Below are 15,429 nucleotides of genomic sequence, written 5' to 3' on the forward strand. Positions count from 1 at the left end.
GCCTCTCATTGCGCCGACCGGGGGAGGGGAGGGATGGGGGCGGGGCCTCGGCCGGAAGGGGCGGGGCTGCGGGGCGGGGCGCCGCGCTTGCCTTCAGCGCCGCCGCCTCAGGTGAGCCCCTTGCGGGGGGGGGGCGGGAAGGGGGGGTTCGGCTCGCCCGGCGGAGCTCCGCCCTCCTTTTCACAGCGACCCTGCAGAGTAGTCGCGGCCAGGCTGCGCGCGCTGTTTGCGTGGCCGGAGGGCCGCTGGGCCGGGGGGGACACGGCTGTACCCGGGGGGGGGGCTCCGCTGCCAGGCGGCGCGTCTGCTTTGCCCCTTCGAGGGGGGCTCGCGAGGCGCTTTCCGCGGATGCTCGGGGGGGGGGGGGCTGGGGCCCGACAGGTGGCGTTACCTGGGCCGGGCCGTCCGGAGGGAGCAGGCCGTGGGGGAGGGGTGTGCTTGTGTGCTTCCTGCCCCCCCGGAATGTGGGTCCCATGACTCTTGTTCCCTTACAAGAATGGCCCCACTGTGAGCTGCCGGGGTGCAGGAGGGAGCCTTCCCCTCCCTTCCCTTCCCTTCCCTTCCCTTCCCTTCCCTTCCACGCGTCCCCTGAGCAATCTCTCCCTGCGGGGAGGCCGGGCGGCGCCTCCTGAGGAGTGCTGCTGCTGCTGCTCCTTCCAGACCAGCCTCTTCAGTCCTCCCTCCTCCTCCTCCTCCCTCTTTCCCTTATCTCTGGCCTCACACGAGGTCTCATTTTGCAGAGAGAAACTCTCTTGATCGGACGCAGGCAGAGCCGCTGGCCAAGACCTGGCAGAGATGGAGATGGCAGGCCTACCGCCGTGGCCCGCTCAGGTACCAGGGGACGAGAGCCACATCTGCTGCTTGCCACAGTGGTGTTTTGGGAGTCTGCTCCCCATGCCCACTGTCAGACAATTGCAGCCCCCCCCCCTGCTTTGGGGTCCTTAAGGCCCTGGCTTTGCTGCTAGATACCAGGCTATCCGCTAACCCTGATCCCTCTGCAAGAAGGTCTGTGTAGGTCTCACCTCTGACTACCTTCTTAGGGTCTCCATTGACTGGGCTCCGTCTGTGGGCTAGATCTGCAGACTGGTCCTTCCACGACTATGATTCTGTGTTGGAGAGAAGGGAAAGAGGGTCATTCAACAGCATAGGTGAGGGCATTGTGGCCAACAACTCAAGAAGAGCTCTCTGGGTCTGGCCATTGAGGATCCACCTAGTCTAGCCCTCTGTTCAATAGAGTGGCCAACCAGGTCCTCTGGAGGGTCAGCAACAGGGCAGGATGTTGCCTCCTGGCTTTGGAATCCAGAGGTTGACTGCCTCTGAAGGTGGAGGTTCACTTCAGTCGCCACGGCTAATAGCTGCTGACAGACAAGTCCTCTATGAATCTGTCCAGTCCTCTTCCAAAGCTATCTATGCCTGTGGCCACCACTCCATCCTCCAGCAGTGAATTCTACAATTTATTTATTTATTATATATTTATATACCACCCTCCCTGAAGGCTCAAGGCAGTTTAATTGCTCCACGTGTAAAGACATATTTCCTTTTGTCTGTCCTGAACCCACTGCCCAACTGCTTCCTTGGCTGCCCTTGATCTTCAGTCTTTCAGGGGAGGGGACATTTCACGAGGCCGGGGTCAGGGAAACTTGGCTTTGAGTGTCCGTTCTGCTGGTACATCTGCTGGGAGGCTGCGAGCAGCCAGGCTTCCTCTGGTTTGTTCAGGGAAGGAAGAGCCATGGCTGCCACCCCAGGTGCTATGCCAGACAGGGGTGGAGAGGGGGACAGGGGGCCCAAGGGAAGGGCTCTGTTTCCAAAGCCTGGGGTCTGGAATTCCACCTGGGGAGGCAACTGCTGCCTGTCTGGAGCATCCTTAGGGCAGATCTTGGAATGGGGGCAGGCTGCCAAAAGTACCTTTGGAGGGTCACTCCATGCTGACCCTTTGCCAGTTTCTTCTTTGCAAGAGCCAGTTTGGTGTAGTGGTTAGGAGTGTGGACTTCTAATCTGGCAAGCCAGGTTCGATTCTGCGCTCCCCCACATGCAACCAGATGGGTGACCTTGGGCTCGCCACGGCACTGAGAAAACTGTTCTGACCAAGCAGGAATATCAGGGTTCTCTCAGCCCCACCCACCTCACAGGGTGTCTGTTGTGGGGAGAGGAAGATAAGGTGGTTGGAAGCCGCTTTGAGCCTCCTTCAGGTAGGGTAAGAAGCAACTCTTCTTCTTCCTCTTTTGTGGAGCCACAGCCTGTGTCTTATGCACCTGCCACATGGTGAGGAAGGCACTGCGATCGACAAACTTGTCCTTGCAGTTAGGAGCATATTGAGGCCTAAGTGCAATTTAAAAAAAATAACTGAAGGTGAACCTTTACAGGAAGAAAATGGCTTGAAAAACCACACGATCCGCGTGGGAACCAGGAAGAGCCAGGTGACGCCCCCCTCCCCCGCTGGAAGGTTCCCCCCTAAGTCAGTCCTGCAGATTCCAAGACGTGTGTTCAGAGAGGAGCGGGTGGGGTAGCAGGCCTGGTAAGGAAGATAGTGGCCCCCACCCACCCTTGTGGTGGCAAGCAGCTAATCTCCACCTCCCCAGCTGTGGTCAGAGCAACCCCTTCCTTAAGGGGCCTAGCCCAGGAGAGGAAACTGGCTCAGCGGGTGCCGTCTGGGCTCCCCAGCTCCACTTCCCTGGCAGCAAGAGACTTCCTGTCCGAGGCTGGCTGCCTGGCCAGAGAGAACGCAGGAGCAGACTGCGGAGGGAGCAGCATGGCCCGGGCGGCATCTCGTCATGTGTCGCCTAGGCGGGTATAGCCACGCCTATTCCCCAAATGGGCCCTCTTGGCAGCACATCACTCTTCCTGCACATTTCTCTGGTGCGTAATCTTTCCTTGTTTGGGTCGGCAGCTGGCTCGAATCCAGACGGACAGTGTGGTGCAGATGCTGCAGGAGCGCCACCCCCACCTCTGCTTTGAAATTGGTGAGTTCCTGGCGCTCAGGCCCTGGATGGGAAAAGCCAGCGTGAGCTTGGGGAATTGGGGGGCAGCAGGTGGCTTCCCTCTGGGTGCCAGGACGACCCATAGCATGCCAGCCTGTCACGTGACTGGGCTCTGGGTCTGCAGCCCTGCAGAGGGCTTTGGAAAGTGAACAGGGGCTGGACAACCCCCTCCCCCGAGTGATCCAAGCCATGCACTGTCATGTGCCCATTCTGCTGGGGCTGGAATGACACCCCCACCCATTCTACATGTGTTTAAACAGTTGCCATGTCAACCACTGGAGACAAGATCCTGGATACGGCTCTGTCCAAGGTAAGCTGCCTCGCTTGGCTGCGTGTGGGTCCGGCAGAAGCGCTGTCTCTGCTGACAGGTGGCCTCTTTTCCCATTTAGATTGGAGAGAAAAGCCTCTTTACCAAGGAGCTGGAAAATGCCCTGGAGAGAAACGAGTAAGTGTCCTTGCTGGATTCTGCTCTGTGGACGTCACGGGTAGAGTTGACACTCATGGGGGGGGGGCTGCTTTGGTGCTGGCACCCTGCTGGGCCGTGGGTACCTGCAGAGTCTGGGCAGGCTATCCTGTGCAAAACCCATGGCATGCAGGGCCAAGGCCAGAGAGGGCATGACGGAACTCGGAAAGAGAGGAAGAGAAGAGCTGTAGTTTTTGCACCCTAGTTTTCGTTACACAAAGAAGGCCCAAAACGGCTTACAAACACCTTTCTCTCCCTCTTCCCATGACAGATACCCTTTGTGGTAGGTAGGGCTGAGGGAGCTCTTAAGAGAACTGCTCTGCAAGAACAGCTCTAAGAGAACTGTGTTTTGCACAAGGTCACCCAGCTCTCCAGACTAGAGGCTGCTGCTCTTAACCACAATGCTCTCCCAACATTCAGTCCCAGTATGCCCTTCTGGGTTATGTGTGTTTTGTCAGGGTGTGCTCCGGTGTATTTCACACTGCTTGCTAAATTGTTATCACAACAATCCCCAAAAGTAGGCCACATTGTGAATGACGCTCTGGAAGCTGCCTGGGTCTTGTTGCAATCCTGCCGCCTCCTGACTCAGGTTTGCCACACCCAGCCCACTTTTGGTGCCGCTCTGATTTCAGGGTTGACCTTGTGGTTCACTCACTGAAGGACCTGCCCACGACCCTGCCCCCTGGATTCACCATTGGGGCCATCTGCAAGTGAGTCAGAGAGTCTTGGGCCGGCTGGTTTCCTGCCCTGCCCTGGTTCTGTGAGCCTGGGGGATTTGGGCAGAGCAGCCCGAAGCTCAGATGCAAATGGATGCCGGAACTCTCTGGGCTCCTCGGGGGGCAAGGAGAGGGGAGCTCCAGGGAGCCCTGCTGTCACTCAGCTAACTTGCTTCATGGCTCTGTGCAGGAGAGAGAACCCCCATGATGCTGTCGTCTTTCACCCCAAGTATTCTGGGAAGACTCTCGACAGCCTCCCTGACAAGAGGTGAGTTGGCCACGCTCCTTTCCCTGCTTAGCGCCTCCACTGCCCCATCCCAGCTGGCCTTCCCGCTAGCTGGCCAGGGAGACCGAGGGGGCTAACCCTTCCCAAGCTTCCCTTTTGGAAATTTGTGCATCCTGGGTATTCATGGCTCGCTACAAGAACACATGCTGGTTGCTTTCCTGGACCCTGTGAACAGGTGCCAAACCTTGCTCAGAACCTGCTGGATCTTCTCGGGCATTCCTTCTCAAACCGGGCCCTCCAGTTGCCCTGCGGGTCCAGACAAACGGGGCACGAGCTGTGGAGTTCAGCAGGAGGCCTTCCTTTAGTCAGCAGGCGACAGCAGCTGTTGAGGGAATTAGCCATGAATCTGGCTAATTCCCTTTTGCACAGCCTTCTGTCTCTGCTGAGTCTACTCAGTGACTCTACGGACTCACTGCTTAAAGAAGTGTTTCCTTTTGTGAGCCTAACAACTTCACAGTATGCCACGGAATTCTAGTATTATGAGAGGGGTAGAAAAATCTCCACCCACTTTCTCCACTGCATACAGAATTTTACAAACCTGTCTCTTTTCTTAGACTGAAAAGTCCCAGGCTCTTTCTCCTCTCCTTATAGAAAACGTGTTCCAACCATTAATCGTCTTGCTCTCTCTTTTATTCTTCTAAGCCTTGCAATATTATTGTCATGATATAGTGACCAAAACTGCTTGTGTTACTCCAAAAGAGGCTAACTGGCTTGTAATTCCCTGGATCCCCTCCGGTCACCCCACCATTTGCCATTTTCCAGGCAACCTGCAGGGAGGTCAACTGTAGAGATGTTGCACAAGTACTTGTCAGCGGACTGACAGTGTCACATTGGAGGGTCCCGGGGTGAATGCCCTCTGGACCTATGAGAGTATTAGTTTTCTGTTTGCCTGGTGGCACTATTATTTCATTTCTTATCCCCTCAGTATGACCCAGTTCTTCAGGCACCTTTCTCCAAAATGCGCTCTGGCGTTCTTGTCCCACATTTTCCACAGTGAACCCAGCTGCAATAAGATTCTTCGATCCAGGCAAACATAATGCAGTCATGCTTTAAAAACAGTTTTGAGCAATTTTTTTAAAAAGGCAACATTGCCATGTTTAAACTTTTGGCTTATCATTGAAATCTGCTTTTGCCAACTGACCTACCAGTAGATCAAGGGAGAGGCTGCTCTTGCAGACCCCGTAGGCACCTGGAGCTGAGCCAGCCCTCCCCCGAGGGGGCCCTGCTTGAGCAGGTCAGAATGAGGGAAGGCGTGCTTGGAAGTGCTGGAGTCTGCAGGCAGCAAGTCCCGCAGGAACCAACGGACCTGACTTGGCACCAGCTGCCTTGTACATGTGCTGCAGGAAACGGCTGGCTGGCAAGGGCCACGCTCCGAGTGCCCGGGGGAGCTCCATGGCACTGGCGCCATTCTGATGTGCCCTTCTCTAATGGCTTCCTCCCAACAGCGTGATTGGCACCAGTTCCCTTCGCAGAGCAGCTCAGCTGAAGCGGAAGTTTCCTCAGCTGGAGTTCAGGGACATTGTATCCTTCTACGGTGTGTGTGGGGTCCTCCTCAGGGCACTGCAACCCCCTGCTAAGCTCTTCCTGGTCATGGCCCTGTACAAAACGGAGCTGGGCTGTTACGTGATTGCCCTTTCCAGCTGGAAATGGGGGCAAACTGCTCCCTGGTCCTTTTCATGTACCGTCTCTCCAGCGCTTTTGCAAGGCAGCTTTCTGTCACTCCAATTTGGTGGGAGAATTGGCCTGAGAAAACAGCAGCTTGGCTTTGCATTCCTCTTCCCCCAGGACAACCAACCTGAGAGGGGCTGCTTCTCAGACCTGCCCCCACCATGAAAAAAGACGGTCAAAGCCAAACGGCCTCCCTTTGTTCACTGGGGGGTGGGGGGGATAGAGCCAGCTGTGCAAGACAACATGCTTCTGGCTCTAGCAGGGGATGAGGCGTTGTTTGCACTGAAGCTATCCTGCAGAGAGGGAATCTGAACACCCGCTTGAGGAAGCTGGATGAGAAGGACGACTTCAGTGCCATTATCCTGGCAGCTGCTGGCTTGAGGCGGATGGGTTGGGACAGCCGTATTGGCCAGGTGAGCCAGAGCCAGGATGCTGCTGATCTGTGGGCTTTTGCCCGGTGTGTGGGAACAGGGGCAGAAGGGGTGCTGGACAAGATGGAAGCCCGAGGTTGCAGGCCAGAGCTAGGGCTACAGCCAGACTTCAGTTGCAGCATGCTGGGGCCACAAACAGATACGGAGAGCTTGGTTGGCTGCAAGAGCTAGTGGGAAAAGGATGCAGATGTAGTTCAAGTCCTGTTGTGAAGCAGGATCCTCCTGGGTCCTGTGTAAGGCAGGAAACGAGGAACATGCTGTGATCACACAGCTGGGGACAGAGGTGCACATCGTCTGCGAAACCAAGCTTGGGAGGGTTGCCCCTTCCTGGTCAAAGCCTCTTCCTTTGGAGGTAAGTGGTCACATCTGTCCTCTTTTAGGATTTCCCTTTGGGGCGTCTACATTCTGTATTCATCAGAGAAGCGTAGGCTGCCAAGTCAGCCCATTACAAACAGCAGCAGCAAAGGGGATGTGGCCTTATCAGGAGCAGCTGCAGTGTCTCAAAGCGAGGGGGATTTCGTGTATGTATCTTTCTGTAGCACCCTCCCTTCTGGCTCAGGACAGTTTACATAAAACTTAGAGGAAGTACAGCATAATTCGTGACGATGAGTAAAAACTATAGTAACTGGTTTCAGCAGTGATAACTCTATAACAATTCCTGTAACATTAATTTGCCAACTATGTTAACTATGTTTCCATAGGTAGATTGGTTCGGGATTCAGTATATGAATGGGGTTTTTCTTGGTTGATCTCTATCAAAGGCCTTGTGGAGGAGCTCCCTTTTGCAGGCCATGCAGGAGTTCAGGCAGGGCCCTGATCTCTTCAGGGAGCTCATTCCACCAGGTGGGGCCAGGACAGAGAACGCTCTGGCCCTGGTGGAGGTCTTGACATGCTGCTTTTGGGGCCAGAGATCACCAGCCAGTTGGAGGTGGTGGAACGTAGAGCTCTTTGGTGGGCAGAGAGGCAGTCTCTTGGGTACACTGGGCCCAGACCATGTATGGTCTTGAAAGTGATGACCAGAACATTAAGTCTGATCCAGAATTTGATTGGCAACCAGTGCAGTTGTTAGAGAGCGGGCTGAATGTGGGTCCTCCTTGGTGTTCCTGTGAGGACCCTGGCTGCTGCATTCTGGACCAGCTGTAGTTTCTGGATCAAGGATAAGTTTAGGCCTTCATAGAGTTGAGTGCTAGAAGCCCAATCTACAGGTGACTGAGGCATAGATCACTGTGCCTAGGTGTTGTGGGGCCAAGTAGGGCACTAGTAGAACATCTTCAATACAACGTGTTTAATAGTTCCCAGTGCGTTTTGCTACACAGCGCTTTGTCAAGGGATTCTACAAACGGATATGTGTCAGTTTGATACCTAATTGTCTATAGAAAAAAATTTAATTGCCAGTAGAGTGGCTTAAGAGAACAGTTTCACAACCAGCTCTTCAACACATACTACACTGGATTCAGCTAGTTGATGCGTCCCTATTGACCTCCCAGTATCCTCTATTTTGGCTATTATTCCATCGAAGGAGGCATCGAGGATCATGCCCCGGGTTCCCAGCGGAGTGGGCCAGCCATAGCTGCACTCCGTCCAGGCTGGGCAAACAACTTCCTGTCTTTGAACGGTTGAGCTGCAGACAACTCTGCTTGAGCCACCTCATCACTGCTTCCAGACAACGGACTTTTGAGAGCTCATGGCTAATCTTGCTTTTTTCCAGATTCTGAGCCCCGCAGACTGCTTATATGCTGTTGGGCAGGTATGTAGTGTATTCTCTGCCCGTGAGCATGTTCAGTTTATGGGGGCTTCCCAGAGCTGGAGGTTCTTAAGAGGCTGTGCAACCCACTTCCAGAGCTGGAGGGGCGTGTTTGCTTGAGGAACTGCAAGCTGCATCCCAAGCCCACAGATTGCATTTCTACAGGGTCCTTGGCAATTACAGGGAATTGGGTAGGTGGGTTTGTTTCCAGACTCCCTTTTATTTTGAGCCTGGTGGTTTCAGGCCAGTTGAGATGAAAAGTTGAAACCTGTATCCTTAGAGGCACTACTTCTCTGCCATCTGCTGCCCTCTTTAACGAGTTGGGGGCCTGATGCTTTGAAGCCTTGGCAGCCCCCTGCTGGTGGCAGAGGCTGAGAAGGGCCTGCCCGCCTTGTTCCTTCAGGGGGCCTTGGCAGTAGAGGTGAGAGCCAAAGACAGAGAGATCCTGGAGCTGGTGTCCGTCCTGCATGACAGGGAGACGGTGCTGCGCTGCATCGCTGAGAGGGCCTTCATGAAGCGCTTGGTAAGCCTGGAGAGCAGGACCCTGAGCTGGGAGACAGCCTGCTCCCTGGGGTGGGGAGGGGAGGGGTGGGGAGGGGGGGTCTGTTTGTGGAGGCACATGGAAGGGAAGCTAGCTGCTGCTCCTGCCCAAGGGATCCATGGGTTGCTTTCCCTTCCAGGAAGGTGGCTGCAGTGTCCCAGTGGCAGTGAGCACCACCGTGAAGGACTCACAGGTAATGCTCTCTGCCAGCCGCTTTTCAGCTGGGTTGGGGAACCCCAAACCAACCCTGGCTGTGTTGCCTTCTGCCTGCCTGTAGCCATCTCTGCCTGCCTGCTTCCTTCCCTAGCTGTACTTGACTGGGGCAGTCTACAGCCTGGATGGAGCAGAGAGCCTCCGGGAGACCATGCAAGCCGGAGTAGACTTTCCACAGGAGGTACTGACTGCTCTTGCTGTGGGGAGGGGGGTCATTTCCGACTTCCCAAATTAAAGAGCTGCGGGTGGGGAAAAAGCTCTGGCTGCAGGAAACTGCTGCTCAGTTATGCTTGCCTTGTGGAAACAGCCAGGTTAAGCTGCAGGAACGCGGCTCCTGCTGGCTGCACATCCCTGGGGAGGCCGCTGCAGCTGGGTCCCTGCTTGCAAGCCGCTCCCCCCCTCCGCTGATAACCGCCACCTCTCCCCCTAGGTGGCCGAGGGGCCCGACGATGACCTGCAGCACGTGGGCATCAGCGCCCAGACCGTCCCTGGCCGAGCTCAGCGGGCGGCTCAGAAGCTGGGCATGGAGCTGGCGGACCTGCTGCTCACCCAAGGCGCCGGGCAGATCCTCACCGTGGCCCGGCAGCTCAATGAGGCCCGAGCGTAGCGCGAACAACGCAGGACAACGCAGGAGGGGGGGCGCCCTCCTTTGGCTCTGCTGCCTGAAGTGACCATCCTCATTAAAGAGACGGTGCAGAAAGTGGTACCCGGCTGACCCCGCGTCTCATTTGTGTTCTCCCCCTCCTGCACCCCCTCCCCAAGAAAGCGACGGGAGGGCAGCTCTCAGGGTGGCAGAGCCCCCGCCCGGCTCGTCCAGCGGCGTCCCAGGAGGAGGCTTAGCCAGCGGCACTAGTACTCCTGCGAGGCCCGGTCCGGTGGCGGGAGTGTGGGTGTGGGTTCGGACGCTGCCCTGCATGAGGGTGATGGGGGCCAGCAGGCAGGCTAGCTCCTCGTCGTGGCGCACAGCGGCAAGGGCCATGTGCGCCTTGTGGTGGATCTCGGCCGTCAGGCACTCCAGCAACGCCACCAGGATGATGGGCGCACTGGCCCACCGCACCCCACCGGGAAGTGCAGCTCACCTTGCGACCACCGTGCTCCGGCCCCGCCATGGTGAGCCTGCCGACCCCACAGATGGAGGCCTTTATAGCACGCCATTGGCTGGCTGCGCCGGCTGCACCGTGCTCGTTGGCTGGCGGCGGCACCTTTCAGGCGGCCCAAGGTGCTGCTTTGTTTGCTCGCTGGGCTGGTGTTGAGCGAGCCATGGGACGGTGCTGTGGCTGCCTCCGCTCGAGCAAAGTCTGCGTGGGGCCAGCAAAGTCCTGGGCGGAGGGCCTGCCAGGGAACAGCCTGGGTTGCTCATGGGAAGCGCATGATGGCTGCAGTTGGTGGGTGGTGTTTTGCAACTCTGGTATTGCCACAGCAGCAGAGATTAAGGCAGCCAGTGATGTACTCAGCGGCTGCCAGAACAACATGTGCACACACCACATAAATAGCACACGTGTCCAGTGACCCATTCCTGCTTCACACAGCGGTCAGCTATTTGCTCTGGAGGGCCACCAAGCGGGGCCAAGGCAAGAACCGTCAGCAAATGTTTTAAAACTGACTCCAATCTACTGGCTACGTATATTGCACCATGGTGCTCCCTCCACATTTCCAAAGGCAAGATGCTCCTCTGGGTGAAGATTGAAATTTCACCGTAAACAGAGAGCTGCTCATCCACAAAAATGTAACTGACACACACCTCTCCAGACTAACGTGCCACCATCCGGCAATCATGCCATTTCAAATCTAGGGAATGGACGGCTGCAAACACAATCGGTTCCACCCAATATACATAACCTGATAAACACCAATGAGAGCCCCCCTCACCATCTTGGTTGCCCTCCTCTGGACACGTTCTAGTTTGTCAACATCCCTCTTCAACTGGGGTGCCCAAAACTGAACTCAGGACTCCAAGTGAGGCCGAACCAGAGCAAGGCGGTACCATCACCTCCCATGATCTGGACACGATACTCCGTTTGATACAGCCCCAAATCCCATTTGCCCTTTTAGCTACCGAGTCTCGCTGCTGACTCATGTTCAATGTATGGTCTACTAAGACTCCTGGATCCTTTTCGCACATGTATTGCCAAGACAAGTCTCTCCCATCCTATATTGGTGTATTTGGTTTTTCCTACCTAATTGCAGAACTTGCTATATAAAAGTATGGAAGACAGCCCATAATATGCAAATAGGCTTAAGTACTTGTGCAGACCTGTTTAAATGCAGCAATTCCTGATTGCAGTGCAGCCCACCAAACCTTTCCATCTGTCAGGATGGAGAGCATCATGCTTTCCAGGGAGATATGATGGAGTAGAAGCACCACACTTCAGCTGACATTCCTCACTCACTTGGGGCATCTGGGACACAGCTGGGTTTTCCTCCATCCTTCAAGAGCAGAAGAATGTGCCGGGTCTGGTTTCCTCCCATTGTTTCCCAAGCCAAGAAACCCCAAATAGAACTCGTAGATGGGGCTTGGCTCACTCAGAATGCACCCCCCCCCTGAAAGATGTTGCATCCCTCCCTTATGCACTTGAAGTAAAAGACTGCCAACCCCTCCTTGTGCCCCATCTCTAAAGGTAAGCACTGGGTCATGTCTGACCCTTGGGGTGATGCCCTCTAGCGTTTTCATGGCAGACTCAATACGGGGTGGTTTGCCAGTGCCTTCCCCAGTCTTTTCCATTTATCTCCCAGCAGCAAGCTAGGTACTCATTTTACCGACCTCGGAAGGATGGAAGGCTGAGTCAACCTTGAGCTGGCTGCTGGGAATGAACTCCCAGCCTCATGGGCAGAGCTTTCAGACTGCATGTCTGCTGCCTTACCACTCTGCGCCACAAGAGGCTCCAGTGTATAGGCTTCTAGAGCCAAAGCTCCCCTTCTTAGGTCTCCAGAGAGCAGACAGGACTGGTCTATGCAGAGAGAAAGAGACACAGAAAGAGGTGGAATATTTATTTTAGAGCAATTTCAAGCCTTGAATAGGGGATGAGGAGGTAGATTTCCAGCTCTCTGCTACAAGGGAAAAGGGCTGAACACCTTTGACTGACTCTAATGCACTACCTGCAACTCTAGCAACCACGAGGCTTCGATTCCACTGCAGAGGGCAAAAGGGGTCTGCTCATTTGGCTTTCCTGTATGTTGCAGAATAAGCCAGAATCCTCACCCCCTCCTTCCACACACACTAGCTTAAGAACACAGTGTGTGCTCTGAGGGTGTAGTTCAAAGAGTTAGCCATGGACCCCTGAATCTGCTTGTCAACCCTGCACTGAGGCTACTGCCAGAATCCAGGAAAAGCAGGGTGAAAGGAAGGGGGCACTCTCTGAGCAGGAGATTTACAGCAGAAAGGCATGAAAGCCTGGGCAGCTCAGTATCCGCCTTGGCCTTGTCCACAGGCCCACCAAGCAAGAACAATATGACTCCTCCATTCCCCTCGACAAGTATTCCACTCTTTCTACATCCGCCAGTGCAATAAAAGAGCTGCATTCAAAACCCCACGGCCTCGAAGGTCACCTTCCAAGAACAGCTTCTGCATCTGGGAAGCAGGCTGGCTGCCAAGGGCCACAGCACCCGTCCTGGAGGCGGGCTGAAGGAGATGGAAGCAGCTCAGATATCGTAGAACAGCCGCACAAGCTGGTACCGGATAGAAAAAGCAACGATGCTCCCAGCAACCTAAGAAGGAATTGGGGACATGGAGTTGTTCTAGTGGACACAGGGAGTCTCCTCTGCTACACTCATACAGCTGTCTAGAAGGATCTGGAGTCATGCTGGACTGAAGATTTGCCATTCTAGCTTCAATGCTGCCCCAAGCTCTCCCCCCCCCCCCCAATTCTCCCTTATGGTCATCAGAGAAAGCATTGCTTCCAAGCCATCTGGCTGCTTACCTGGATCAGCAGCAGCAAAACAGTCAGGGTTTTCTCAGGGGTTGGTCCAATCAGCTTTATCACCAAGTTAATAAGAGTCATGTTACTGCACTCCATGTATTCACCATCTTTGTCCACGTCCTGGTGTACGTCAATGATGTGGAGACGCTCAGACAGCTGGGGAGACAGATTTGTTGCTGGTGCCTCTCCAGAATGAAGGAGAGAACTGGCGTCTCCCCAGGCCCTTCTCCGCTAGCCCAGTCATCCTCAGCAGAGTCCTTCGGGCTGGGCCTCCGAGGAGCCAGCACAGAGGCCCGTGTCATTACCTTGAGGACAGAAGCTCCCAAGGGAGAGAGGCTCTTAGCCTTGAACCTTGAGTAGCTCATCTCCAGCTTGCCTGTCTCACAGTTGAACCTGTAGACACAGACACAGCCAGGTGTGAGGCCGTGCCAGGTTCCACCTCTTTCAATGAGGTTAAGAGGACGGGGGGGGGGGGTGTGCCAGAGGCCAGCTCATCTCTGCAAAGACCAGACCAAGCAGGTGACCGGGTCCTGGCTCCGTACAAAGAACTTGGGGAAGCAACGCTGAAAGAACACACAAGCCAAGAAGGAACAGCTGCCCTGTGGGGGCAGGCAGTCAGGTCCTTGTTACCTGGGCAGCCGATGGCGTGGGCAGGGAATGATGTGGAAGAGCTGAGGCAAGGAGTAGAGGAAGTTCAGCACTTGTGGGATAAAGAAGAGCAGCATAGTCTTGCTGAAATGCCCAAGGATGCCCACCACAGCGAAGGTCATGCCAGCAAAATAGCAGAAGGTGTCACCCACAAACACCTGGGAAGGATACCTGCATCCGAGAAAAGCAGAAACAAGTTAGCTCGAACGGATGCCACACAAGCCAAGGGCAGGACCCATACAATGGGCGAACTGCTTGACCAAGGTCAGCAGGACCACTGAACCAGGGGAAGGACAGGGCATGCATTCATGGACATCCATAGGAGAGGGGGCTACGGCACTGACTGAAATTTGGCAGCAGGAGCTGGGTATCTCCATCTTTGTGGAACTCAGGAGCACAGACACTCTGTGCGTGCACATTCTCATATCCCAGTACCCTCCAAGGGACAGCAGCACCTTGCACATCACCTTGCTACGTGGGGCACCCTCCCATTCCAGGCCTTCTCCCCCAGGAGAAATAATCTCGCATTCCCAAAGAGAATGCACAGACTCTTACCAGTTGTGATACAGCAGCCCCAGTGTGGTGAAGAAAAAGGGAATCATGAAGTAGAGAGAGAAAGTGTGGTCATCTCTGTAGTCTCCTGTGAGCCAGGAAGAAAGTGAAAGCGCAGGGTGGCGGCTGAGCCAGTGGGTATCCGCTGCGGGGATCCAGCGGCATCGGTGCCGCTGCTCAGCTGCTTGGTGTGTAACCCGCAAAACAATCCCGCTACGTCCTCCTACCCAGCCCCCCCAATAAGCTGTGCCCTACCATTTAATTCTATGAGGTTGAAAGTGATGATGGAAGCGGCTATCACCAGCGACTGTCCGGCCTCCAGCCCGTTGATCCCGGCCAGAATGTTGATGGCGTTGGTGCAGAACACGGCCAGCATGCCCATGTACACGTAATACAGGATGCCTGGGAGGGAAGAGAAGCATCTCTGCTGGCACGTCTCCCGAGGACCGCGGCCCCTCTCGCACACCGGCCGCCCCTCCAGCCCGGCGGCACTCACCCAGGTCCAGATGCAGGCCCAGCAGCCCCCGGAACGGCCTGGGCACCACGATGGTGGTGTTGCCAAAGCTGGTGAAGTACACCATGAGCAGGGGCAGCGAGGCCAGGGTGGGCAGCAGGAGCTTGTGGCGCCAACGCAAGTTGAGGACGTCGTCGGCAAAGCCCAGGAAGATCATGCAGCAGATGGCCAGCAGGGAGCCCAGCAGCGCCACGAACTGCAGCCGGGGAGAGCGACCGTGAGCCCCGCGGGCCTTGTGCCTCCCAGCCGCCCGCCTCCCCTCGCCTCGCCTCACCTCATGGTGCGGGAAGGGGCGGCACTGCTCCTGCACGAGGCAGCTCAGGAAGGGCACCGGGATGAAGCAGAAGAGCAGGATCAGGAAGACGGCGCCGCTGATGACCCCCTGCGACTCCGGCCTGCAACGACAAGTCAGCGGCTGCGTTCGCCTCGCCCGCCCTCCCGGCCCCCTCCCGCCCTCCCGGCCCCTCCCGGCCTCCCGCCCGGGGGCTCACAGGGGCTGGCGGGAGGCCTTGTTCAGGTCCAGGCCGCAGAGCCGCGCGGCCACGAAGTGCTCCCGGAAGGCGGGGATGAGCGTCACGGTGGCCGCCAGGCCCAGCAGCGAGCCCAGCAGGTTCACCAGCAGCGGCACGGCCGGCACGGGCCACATCGTCCGCTCGCCCGCCCGCCCGCCTGCCCGGAAGGCGCCCCGGAAGTCCGCCCCCGCGCGCCCCCGAGGCCGCCGCTGCCGCCATCTTAGCTATTGGCAAGGCTGCCCCACC

At 56.2% G+C, this 15,429-nt stretch overlaps 2 protein-coding genes across 2 annotated transcripts; one reads left to right on the plus strand and one right to left on the minus strand.

Annotated features, from left to right (window-relative positions):
- Positions 1 to 34: 34 nt before the first annotated feature.
- On the plus strand, positions 35 to 9,743 carry HMBS (hydroxymethylbilane synthase). The gene is made up of 15 exons (XM_077306641.1): positions 35 to 111; positions 741 to 831; positions 2,364 to 2,417; positions 2,888 to 2,960; positions 3,239 to 3,288; positions 3,368 to 3,423; positions 4,074 to 4,151; positions 4,348 to 4,425; positions 5,889 to 5,964; positions 6,411 to 6,524; positions 8,251 to 8,289; positions 8,690 to 8,809; positions 8,967 to 9,020; positions 9,135 to 9,221; positions 9,471 to 9,743. The coding sequence occupies exons 2-15, from the start codon at positions 796 to 798 to the stop codon at positions 9,645 to 9,647; spliced, it is 1,092 nt and encodes a 363-aa protein (XP_077162756.1). The 5' UTR covers positions 35 to 111; positions 741 to 795; the 3' UTR covers positions 9,648 to 9,743.
- Positions 9,744 to 12,013: 2,270 nt separating this feature from the next.
- DPAGT1 (dolichyl-phosphate N-acetylglucosaminephosphotransferase 1) lies at positions 12,014 to 15,366 on the minus strand. The gene is made up of 9 exons (XM_077306640.1): positions 15,163 to 15,366; positions 14,946 to 15,066; positions 14,654 to 14,867; positions 14,413 to 14,559; positions 14,161 to 14,245; positions 13,588 to 13,776; positions 13,263 to 13,350; positions 12,958 to 13,113; positions 12,014 to 12,745 (listed from the first exon to the last, which is right to left on the minus strand). Exons 1-9 carry the CDS (start codon positions 15,315 to 15,317, stop codon positions 12,680 to 12,682), a joined length of 1,221 nt encoding a protein of 406 aa, XP_077162755.1. The 5' UTR covers positions 15,318 to 15,366; the 3' UTR covers positions 12,014 to 12,679.
- Between the last annotated feature and the right edge of the window lie 63 nt (positions 15,367 to 15,429).

The sequence above is a fragment of the Paroedura picta genome, chromosome 12, assembly GCF_049243985.1.
Source record: "Paroedura picta isolate Pp20150507F chromosome 12, Ppicta_v3.0, whole genome shotgun sequence".
In the NCBI taxonomy this organism is placed as follows: Eukaryota; Metazoa; Chordata; class Lepidosauria; order Squamata; family Gekkonidae; genus Paroedura; species Paroedura picta.

Bases quoted from the DNA above. Each gene is read 5' to 3' on its own strand.
- DPAGT1 (XM_077306640.1), bottom strand. From the start codon at position 15,317: ATGTGGCCCGTGCCGGCCGTGCCGCTGCTGGTGAACCTGCTGGGCTCG. The intron at 15,067-15,162 runs GTGAGCCCCCGG...TTGTCGTTGCAG, and splicing joins AAGGCCTCCCGCCAGCCCCT to GCCGGAGTCGCAGGGGGTCA. The intron at 13,351-13,587 runs GTAACAAGGACC...CTGTGTCTACAG, and splicing joins CCACGCCATCGGCTGCCCAG to GTTCAACTGTGAGACAGGCA.
- HMBS (XM_077306641.1), top strand. From the start codon at position 796: ATGGAGATGGCAGGCCTACCGCCGTGGCCCGCTCAG. The intron at 4,426-5,888 runs GTGAGTTGGCCA...TCCTCCCAACAG, and splicing joins GACAGCCTCCCTGACAAGAG to CGTGATTGGCACCAGTTCCC. The intron at 8,290-8,689 runs GTATGTAGTGTA...TTGTTCCTTCAG, and splicing joins GCTTATATGCTGTTGGGCAG to GGGGCCTTGGCAGTAGAGGT.